Source organism: Delphinapterus leucas, chromosome 4 (assembly GCF_059928025.1).
Source record: "Delphinapterus leucas isolate spDelLeu-1000000601 "Yukka" chromosome 4, BTC_Dleu_Yukka2, whole genome shotgun sequence".
Lineage (NCBI taxonomy): Eukaryota > Metazoa > Chordata > Mammalia > Artiodactyla > Monodontidae > Delphinapterus > Delphinapterus leucas.
This window is the reverse complement of record NC_143132.1, coordinates 49,313,446-49,324,480: the sequence shown is the minus strand read 5'-3', so window position 1 is coordinate 49,324,480 and position 11,035 is coordinate 49,313,446. Positions and strand designations below refer to the sequence as shown.

The 11,035-nt window shown below is 41.5% G+C and overlaps 1 protein-coding gene across 6 annotated transcripts in view; it reads right to left on the bottom strand.

Annotated features, from left to right (window-relative positions):
* Nucleotides 1-1,078: 1,078 nt before the first annotated feature.
* The window catches only part of NXPE3 (neurexophilin and PC-esterase domain family member 3), a 52,261-nt gene continuing 42,304 nt past the window's right edge, over nt 1,079-11,035 (bottom strand). For 5 of the 6 annotated variants that reach the window (XM_089910509.1, XM_022593474.2, XM_022593395.2 and 2 more), the window contains 2 exons: nt 5,252-5,458; nt 1,079-2,531 (listed from right to left, as the gene is read on the bottom strand). In XM_089910509.1, the coding sequence (XP_089766635.1) occupies nt 1,981-2,531; nt 5,252-5,458 (758 nt within the window). In that variant the 3' untranslated portion in view covers nt 1,079-1,980. The remainder of the gene's footprint in view (nt 2,532-5,251; nt 5,459-11,035) is intronic. The other variant, XM_022593728.2, reaches the window with a different exon arrangement.

Here is an 11,035-nt window from a genome sequence, read left to right as displayed (position 1 = left end):
CCCATGTGCCACAACTACAGAGCCTGCGCTCTAGAGCCTGCAAGCCACAACTACTGAGCCTATGTGCCACAACTAATGAAGCCCACATGCCCAGAGCCTATGCTGAGCAACAAGAGAAGCCACCACAGTGAGAAGCCCGTGCACCGCAACAAAGAGTAGCCACCACTCACCGCAACGAGAGAAAACTCGCACGCAGCAACGAAGGCCCTACGCAGCCAAAAAAAACTAATTTTAAAAAAAACTTAAAAAAAAATATTCAGAGTGATCCTTAGACATTCTAAAGGTTAAAGGCCATTAAAATTAAGCCATCTTAATATATTTAACTACCTGCTCCACTTCAGACTCAGAAAATAATTTAAAATCATATTTATTTATTTTATAACCTTGAAGGTGGCCCTCAAGGCTAGGAAAGAAAGATCTTAAACTCTCTGTTTTAAGTTAAAAACGCAGATTCTTTTTTTTTTTTTTTTCTTTTTTTGCGGTACGCAGGCCCCTCACTGTTGTGGCCTCTCCCGTCGCGGAGCACAGGCTCCGGATGCGCAGGCTCAGCGGCCACGGCTCACGGGCCCAGCCTCTCTGCGGCATGTGGGATCTTCCTGGACCGGGGCACAAACCCGCGTCCCCTGCATCGGCAGGCAGACTCCCAACCACTGTGCCACCAGAGAAGCCCAAAACCCAGATTCTCTGACCCATTCTTCTAAGGGTGTATTTTTTCATGCTTTAGGCATCTGTCTTCATCTCTAAAGCCTCCCCAGTTTCTTCACATGTTCACTTAGGGATAAACAAAACCATATTGTAGCTCAAAAAGAAAAGAGTACTTACTAAAATGGCACAAATTAATTTAAACTTATTTAAAATTAATAAGGTAAAGACAGTCAAGTAAAATTGATAATTCAATTATTTTAAGAGAGCCAATAGGAACAGCACCTTTTACTTCCAAGCATGACAGAATGTGTGTACCTTATGCCCAAATCAACCCATCACAGATTTCAATATCTAAATTTAATTTTTAATTAGATTTTAATTTCTAATTTGGGTATGCAATTCAAAATAACAACCAAAAAAGAAATACTCAAAATTGATGGAAATAATTTCTACAACTTTATAACAAACAATAGCAATCTTTACATAAGTCAATTCTTAAAACCCTCAAACTTCAGAACACAAAAATAAATTTTCCTTTATAGATTTTCCCCTTCCAGCTCCAAAAGTGGTTATTTTAGAATAAGTATTCATCCTGTAAAATTTAGCTGAATCAGATAAGTAACAATTACCCAATGCAAATATCAATTCAATGCACAGATTTTATATATACTGCTTTCATATTTCCCCTTTGCTTCTTTTCTAGATAAAAGCCAGACACCGTAAATATTCTCATTAGAAAGTTCTGACCAAGGACACTGGCCTTTTCAAGTAATCCAGAAAAAACTGGATCATCAAGATAAACTTCTAAGACACAGCAGTCTTCAGTGTGTTACGGGAGCCACTGACTAAAAGCCTTGGGGTTAATTCACTTCCCGCTGAAGATGTACCAATTATGCTATTCATGTAGATGTGCTCAATTTCCTTTACCAGACAAGATACAAACACTCCACTGCCAACCAAACTTGTCCCTTCCACTTAGGTCACAACATTTTTCACACTTTTTAGCACAGTATCCCCTCCCCTCCCAGGAGAAGCTAGTTCAAACACACTCATTAGTATCTTTGGTTACGAGGGCAATATAGTGTGTAAATGCTGTTAATAATCGTTCCCCCATAGATAAGTCAAGATGGGAAAAAATCCTATAGGTAGGTATAAATGTAATCTGCATTTTCTAAGCTCCTTACAAGTCATTATATAAAGTCCATCTCTTTTTTTTAAATTTTAAATACATATCAATGGCAGCCATCTCTCCATAGGGCCACCCATAAACTTTCCGTAGTGCAGGTGATAGAGAAGGTCACTGAATGTGATTTCTCCAGTCTCCTGCAGGGCAGACTAGCTCTCCAAGGGGCACACAAAGGACAAGAACATGTCCAGCTGGTTCTTCACAATAACTTCATCTGGATGTAGCTTGTGGGGCAGATAATGGGCCAGGGTCATCTCCCAGGCATCAACGAGATATACCCCAACTCCCGAGAACATCTTCCGAAGGATAGTGTCCAGCTGAAAGTTATACCAGTCGCTGTTGAAAAGGCTCACTTCAGGTCCCAGCTCTTGGGCGTTGGCTGTCCGGATGACTACCACAGTCTTAGGGCTTCGATCCAAGAGCTGGACCACGGCTCGACGGATGTTCCTGAGCCGCCGGATATACACTTCCAAGGGGAAGGTGCTGAAATGAGACCACACAGCTATGGCAACGACTGTGTTCTTCCCTCCCACGATGCCATTCAGCTCATTCGCCACATAACGGAGGTCATTGCTAAAGACAGTCGTGAAGCGGATCGGTGGACCGTGGCAGCGGTATTTGAGCAGGATATTGTGCTTCTGGTCCACCGCAAGGAAGGGACCCACATTCTTCGGGCTACCCAAGTTAAACTCCACTAAATCTGAAACAAGGGAAACTCAGATTCATAAGAATGTTTAAACCAAGCGATATATTTTGATTATTCTTTAGTTAGTGGCTTCAAAGAACAATTTTTTAAAATAAAACAACAAAAAGGTACAATACAAATGTAAAGGAAACACCTATTTCACGTCACTTTGGCCCCCTTGGCTTCAATGGACCTTTATATTTTAACATATTTATTACTTAAATCACTCCATAAGCATGACATTACAAGTAATACCATCAGCAATTGATTCTAGACCTGAGAAGCAAAATAACCTGTTTACCTCTAATTATTAGGCCAAGAAATCTTCCTGTTTGCACTGACTGCTGAATATCTAAACATCGATTTGGCATTTACACATTACTGTTCTAACAGATCAAAATTATTTCTTCCAGGTCAAGAACTATATAACTTCTGCTTTTTTACAAACACATAATAGTAACCAAATACCTCTTTTTGAAATAAGCAAAAGAAAGAAGCAACCATGCTTCTTTTGACTTTCAATTTCACCCTATGGATGGAAAACCCTGTTTATGTCTTAGAAAACTTCTCTCTCTGTCATAACAAACACAGCAGCACAAGTTAGAATTCCCTTCTCTCCCTCTACTTTATCTAGGTTGTGTTTCCAAGTCCTGCTCCTCTGAAGATCCCAGGAATCAATGATTATTCTCCCTTATTACTCCTCAAAAAGGCTGTACAATTCATCACTGAACATTCACCCCATGAGGAAAGAGGGTCTGTGTCATATCCCTAAATATTCCTATAAGTGCCTTACACAGACCAGATTAAGTAACCCTTGGCAGCCAAACTGAATTCACATTTCCTAAGCACCTCTTCCGTGCCAGCACTATTGTGCTATAAGCCAGCAATGCAGGACTTTGCTGGCGGTCCAGTGGTTAAGACTCCACACTTCCACTGCAGGGGGCATGGGTTCAATCCCTGGTCAGGGAATTAAGATCCCTCATGGCACGGCCAAAAAGAAAAAAAAATAGAATAAAAAAATAATAAAATAAATTAGAATAGTTTCCCAGCTTTAAAAAAAAAAGCCAGGAATGCTCAGATGGGTAAGTCACAGTCCTTGCCCTCAAGGAGTTTATAGTCAATTCTGAAGAAGTACCATCAAACTATAATTGTCCCATATTATTTACTCTTAAGGGTTAAAGTCAAGGTTTCACTTTTTTCTCCATGAGTTCCCAGGCTCCTCTTCTAAATTCTCATACCTAATTCATTACTACTTAGCATGTGGCCCCACTTAAATTGAATAGAAGCTCAATTAACCATTCTTTCTTTTGATTAAGATCAAGCCCAACACAAGGCTTTATCGGGTAAAGATCTGTCTGCAAAGGGTAGGGTGGAAAATGCTCAAGACATGCAATGTGATCATTGCTATGAAAGGAAATACCAAGCTACGTCATTAGAACTTAAGAATCAAGCAACTGGGGCTTCCCTGGTGGCAGAGTGGTTAAGAATCCGCCTGCCAATGCAGGGGACACGGGTTCGAGCCCTGGTCCGGGAAGATCCCACATGCCACAGAGCAACTAAGCCTGTGCGCCACAACTACTGAGCCTGCGCTCTAGAGCCCACGAGCACAACTACTGAAGCCCGTGTGCCACAAATACTGAAGCCCATGTGCCTAGAGCCTGTGCTCTGCAACAAGAGAAGCCACCGCAATGAGAAGCCCTCGCACCGCAACAAAGAGTAGTCCCCACTCACCACAACTAGAGGAAGCCCACACACAGCAACGGAAGACCCAACGAACCCAAAAAAAAAATAAATAAAATAAATTTATTTAAAAAAAAGAAAAGAATCAAGCAACTGCAGGCTCCTGGAGGGCCCTGCCTGGTCAACACCGAACTGTGCCTAGCATCATGTCATACAAATGATTTCCCTTCTCCTGCTTTTGAACTTACGCTTCATCAACTAGAACTCTGCTATGTCTGTTTCAATAAAAAAAAGCAAGCAAATCAAAACCGGAATTAACTTTCTATTTTGGGGAGTCATATCTACTTCCTCCTTTCCTTCCTTCTAAAAATTAAATTTGAAACTAAGTTGATGTAATAAATAAAAGAGAAAAAAGAAAAACACAACCACTCCCAACTGTGGGAAGTTGCTTTATGAAAAGCCCTGTCCATAAACAGCCATCAGAAACAGTTCCCTCTGCTCAATGTTATGGGGCAGCCTGGATGGGAGGGGAGTTTGGGGGAGAATGGATACATGTATATGTATGGCAGAGTCGCTTTGCAGTACACCTGAAACTATCACAACATTGTTAATCGGCTATACTCCAAAAATAAAAAGTTAAAAAAAAAAATTTTAAACACACAAACAAAAAAACCCAGTTCCCACAGAACTATTCATCAGCTCTCTAAACTCTAAGTGGGGCCTTTAGTCCTGCTGCCCCAAATCCATCCCTCCTCACTCCATCCGCACCACTTCCAGGAAGAGGAAAAGGCCCACTGTGAATAAGGGATGGCCCTCCCATGAGTGGTATGAACTTCAACAAGCAGCCAGTGCTTTCATCGATGCGTCACAGCCCCACCATTGATCAGAAACTATCACTCATCTCTCCAAGGTTAGGACACCTCTTCAGTCCTACAGAGAAATAACTGCTTCCTCACCTGATGCCTTTCTTCAGGCACCGGACTGGGTCTGCTTATTTCAAAGCTGAATTTTGTATGTGTGGGAAAGAGTTATGAAACAAAAAGCAAAGTACCAACCTGGAACAAATGTAGTGAGGTATTCAAACCATTGCCTGATTGTCGAGTCACCAAATAAATACACCACTTTTCTCTGTAAGCATTCTGTAATGTTGTCAGGGTCATTAAACTGGCGCATCTTAAACTTTCTGGGCCTCCACTGATTTTTGTAATAATAGCCAGAAGGAAAAGTTCCTAAGCCTTGAGATAGTTCTAGGTTGTTGGTTTCTGGAAAAAAAAAAAAAAAAGATATTCTGAAATTCTCCTCCAACAAACCATACCTAAAAAATGTTCCAAGAAACACAATTATGCCCCTATGTTTGTTAGCTTGCTGGCTACGGATAACATTTCCTGCCATCACATCTCAAAGAAATCCCAGACTTCCCCCCTCCTACAAAAAGTTCTCCTTTGCACAAAAATAGGAAGATCTGAAGTGGGTGTGAGGGTGTTTGTGGACACGCTCAAAGGGGAAAGGGGACGTTGATCATTCCCTCTGATTACGCATGTTTTTCTCAAAGCCAAAAATAAAGGCAGGCCAAAACCAAGGAAATGTGTAGATGTAAGCATTGTCCAGCATTATCCCAGAACAAGAGAAGAACTTCTCATCCAAATGCCTGTGAGGCAAGTAAAAATTTAAATTCATATTTTACATATGCATAATAATATTAGTCCACACTGTTTCTCAGCCCATTAAAAAGAAAAGTTTCAATCCATGGGTCCTACAATCAAATATTAACTCGGAAAACCACCACTGAATACAGAAAACAAACCAATGACACACATTCTAAAGATTTACTGCCCACAACACAAAAGGTTCAGAAGTCTTTATGCACAATGAACAATATTAAAATTGTATCAGCAGTGTGTACTCATGGTTGTAGCCTAGCTACACATGATAACACAAGTGCCGGGATACCTTTCACAGAGAAAGTCAACACCTTTCTGCCCTAACACCTCCCTCAGAAAATGCCACTGCAAAAATGGCACGCTTTACATGCTTCAACAGGGATGCCTAATATTTCCTGCAGGTTTACTCTGCACCAGACACTGTTCTGAGCAATTAAATTTATTATCTCATGGGATGCTCACAATAACCCTTTAAGGTAGGTCCTATAATCCCTACCTTTCAAAACACTTAAGCAACTTGATCCAGAGACAGTATGTAGCAAAGCCAGGATCTAATCCAAGCCGGTGAGCCCCCAAGCCCATGCTCTTAACCACTGTGTTACATCGCCTCTCAAAAAGAGATGTTAATAGGTATCTTTCTTTTTGGCTTTTTTCCTGAAAGAGTACATTTATTCATTTCTAACATTTATTATTCAAACCTGCAATCTTCAAAAAACCACCAATCATTTTATATCACTCCCTTACACAGCCCAAAGTTGAAATCTTGATCATATTCCGGTAATTTTAGAGTCTCACCTGTTAAACCACAATTTAAAATCCAAATGCTCAGAAATTTAAATTTAAATATGACTCAGAGATTTAAATTTAAGTGAGTCTCCTATTTGTGACTATTTTCAGCTTCTTTGACTTCTTGATATTATCTCTATACTAAAAATTATTTTGGAAGGAGACCTTCAAGATGGCGGAGGAGTAAGACGTGGAGATCACCTTCCTCCCCACAAATACATCAGAAATACATCTACATGTGGAACCACTCCTACAGAATACCTACTGAACGCTGGCAGAAGACCTCAGACCTCCCAAAAGGCAAGAAACTCCCCACGTACCTGGGTAGGGCAAAAGAAAAAATAAACAGAGGCAAAAGAACAGGGACAGGACCGGCACCAGTGGGAGGGAGCTGTGAAGGGGGCAAGGTTTCCACACACTAGAAACGCCCTTCGCGGGCGGAGACTGCGGGAGGCGGAGGGGGGAGCTACGGAACCACGGAGGAGAGCGCAGCAACAGGGGTGCGGAAGGCAAAGCGGAGAGATTCCCGCACATAGGATCGGTGCCGACCGGCACTCACCAGCCCAAGAGGCTTGTCTGCTCCCCCGCCGCAGCAGGCGGGGTCTGGGAGCTGAGGCTCGGGCTTCGGAGGTCGGTTCCCAGGGAGAGGACTGGGGTTGGCTGCGTGAAGACAGCCTGAAGGGGGCTACTGCACCACAGCTAGCTGGGAGGGAGTCCAGGAAAAAGTCTAGAGCTGCCTAAGGGGCAAGAGACCATTGTTTGGGGTGCGCGAGGAGAGGAGATTCAGAGCACCACCTAAACGAGCTCCAGAGATGACCGTGAGCCACGGCTCTCAGCGCGGACCCCAGAGACGGGCAGGAGACGCTAAGGCTGCTGCTGCAGCCACCAAGAAGCCTGTGTGCGAGCACAGGTCACTAACCACACCTCCCTTCCGGAGAGCCTGTGCAGCCTGCCACTGCCAGGGTCCCGTGATCCAGGGACAACTCCCTCGGGAGAACGCACGGCACACCTCAGGCTGGTGCAATGTCACGCCAGCCTCTGCCGCCGCAGGTTCACCCCGCATTCTGTACCCCTCCTTCCCCCTGGCCTGAGTGAGCCAGAGCCCCCTAATCAGCTGTTCCTTTAACTCTGTCCTGTCTGAACGAAGAACAGACGCCCTCAGGTGACGTACACGCACAGGTGGAGCCAAATCCAAAGCTGGACCCCAGGAGCTGTGTGTACAAAGAAGAGAAACGGAAATCTCTCCCAGCAGCCTCAGGAGCAGCGGATTAAAGCTCCACAATCAACGTGATGTACCCTGCATCTCTGGAATACCTGAACAGACAACAAATCATCCCAAAATTGAGGTGGTGGACTCCGGGAGCAACTGTAGACTAGGGGTTTGCTTTCTGCATCTAATTTGTTTCTGGCTTTATGTTTATCTTAGTTTAGCATTTAGAGATTATTATTACTGGTAGATTTATTGATTGATTTGATTGCTCTCTTCCTCTTTTTTTTTTAATATATAGATATATTTTTTTTTCCTTTTTCTCTTTTTGTGAGTGTGTATGTGTATGCTTCTTTGTGTGATTCTGCCTGTATAGCTTTGCTTTTACCATTTGTCCTAGAGTTCTGTCCATTTTTCTGTTGTTTTTCCTTTTTAGTATAATTTTTAGCACTTATCATCATTGGTGGATTTGGTTTGGTTGCTCCCTTCTTTCTTTCTTTTTTTTTATTACTTTTTAATTTTTTTATTTTTAATAATTACTTTTTAATTTTTTATTTTAATTCTTCCTTCCTTCCTTCCTCCCTTCCTTCCTTCCTTCCTTTCTTCTTCCGTCCATCCTTCCTTTCTCTCTCTCTCTCTCTTTCTTTCTTTCTTTCTCCCTTTTCTTCTGAGCTGTGTGGCTCACAGGTTCTCAGTGCTCCAGCTGGGTGTCAGGCCTAAGCCTCTGAGGTGGGAGAGCCGAGTTCACGACATTGGTCCACCAGAGACCACCCAGCCCCACGTAATATCATCAGTCACTGAGAGCTCTCCCAGAGATCTCCATCTCAACGCTAAGACCCAGCTCCACTCAACGACCAGCAAGCTACAGTGCTATAGACACCCTATGCCAAACAACTAGCAAGACAGGAACACAACCCCACCCATTAGCAGAGAGGCTGCCTAAAATCATAATAAGGTCACAGACACCCGAAACACACCACCAGACGTGGACCTGTCCACCAGAAAGACAAGATCCAGCTTCAACCACCAGAACACAGGCACTAGTCCCCTCCACCAGGAAGCCTACACAATGTACTGAACCAATCTTACCCACGGCGGGCCAACACCAAAAACAACGGGAACTACGAACTTGCAGCCTGTGAAAAAGAGACCCCAAACAGAGTAAGTTAGACAAAATGAGAAGACAGACAAACACACAGCAGATAAAGGAGCAAGCTAAAAACACATCAGACCAAACGAACGAAGAGGAAATAGTCAGTCTACCTGAAAAAGAATTGAGAGTAATGATAGTAAAGATGATCCAAAGTCTTGGAAATAGAATGGAGAAAATTCAAGAAAGGTTTAACAAGGACCTAGAAGAACTAAAGAGCAAAAAAACAATGATGAACAACACAATAAATGAAATTAAAAATTCTCTAGAAGGAATCAACAGCAGAATAACTGACACAGGAGAACAGATAAGTGACCTGGAAGATAAAATAGTGTAAATAACTACTGCAGAGCAGAATAAAGAAAAAACAATGAAAAGAATTGAGGACACTCTTAGAGACCTCTGGGACAACGGTAAACACACCAACATTCGAAATATAGGGGTCCCAGAAGAAGAAGAGAAAAAGAAAGGGACTGAGAAAATATTTGAAGAGATTATAGTTAAAAACTTCCCTAATATGGGAAAGGAAATAGTTGATCAACTCCAGGAAGCATAGAGAGTTCCATACAGGATAAATCCAAGGAGAAACATGCCAAGACACATATTAATCAAACTATCAAAAATTAAATACAAAGAAAAAATATTAAAAGCAGCAAGGGAAAAACAACAAATAACATACAAGGGAATCCCCATAAGGTTAACAGCTGATCTTTCAGCTGAAACTCTACAAGGCAGAAGGGAGTGGCAGGACATACTTAAAGTGATGTAAGGGAAAAACCTACAACCAAGATTACTCTACCCAGCAAGGATCTCATTCAGATTCGACAGAGAAATTAAAACCTTTACAAACAAGCAAAAGCTAAGAAAATTCAGCACCGCCAAAACAGCTTTACAACAAATGCTAAAGGAACTTCTCTAGGCAGGAAACACAAGAGAAGGAAAAGATCTACAATAACAAACCCCAAACAATTAAGACAATGGTAATAGGAATATATATATCGATAATTACCTTAAATGTAAATGGATTAAATATTCCAAGCAAAACACATAGAAGTGGTTGAATGGATACAGAAACAAGACCCATATATATGCTATCTACAAGAGACCCACTTCAGACCTAGGGACACATACAGAATGAAAGTGAGGGGATGGAAAAAGATATTCCATGTAAATGGAAATAAAAAGAAAGTTGGAGTAGCAATTCTCGTATCAGACAAAAGAGACTTTAAAGACTATTACAAGAGACAAAGAAGGACACTACATAATAATCAAGGGGTCAAACCAAGAAGAAGATATAACAATTGTAAATATGCATGCACCCAACATAGGAGCACCTCAATACATAAGGCAAATGCTAACAGCCATAAAAGGGGAAAGCGACAGTAACACAATCATAGTAGGGGAGTTTAACACTCCACTTTCACCAATGGACAGATTATCCAAAATGAAAATAAATAAGGAAACACAACCTTTAAATGATACATTAAACAAGATAGACTTAATTGATATTTTGAGGACATTCCATCCAAAAACAACAGAATACACTTTCTTTTCAAGTGCTAATGGAACATTCTCCAGGACATATCCTATCCTGGCTCACAAATCAAGCCTTGGTAAATTTAAGAAAATTGAAATTGTACCAAGTATCTTTTCTGACCACAACACTATCACACTACATATCAATTACAGGAAAAAAATCTGTTAAAAGTACAAACACATGGAGCCTAAACAGTACACAACTTACTAACCAAGAGATCACTGAAGAAATCAAAGAGGAAATCAAAAAATACCTAGAAACAAATGACAATGAAAACATGACGACCCAAAACCTATGGGATGCAGCAAAACCAGTTCTAAGAGGGAAGTTTATAGCAATACAATCCTACCTCAAGAAACAAGAAACATCTCAAGTAAACAACCTAACTTTACACGTAAAGCAATTAGAGAAAGCAGAACAACAACAACAACAACAAAAAACCCAAGTTAGCAGAAGGAAAGAAATCATAAAGATCAGGTCAGAAATAAATGAAAAAGA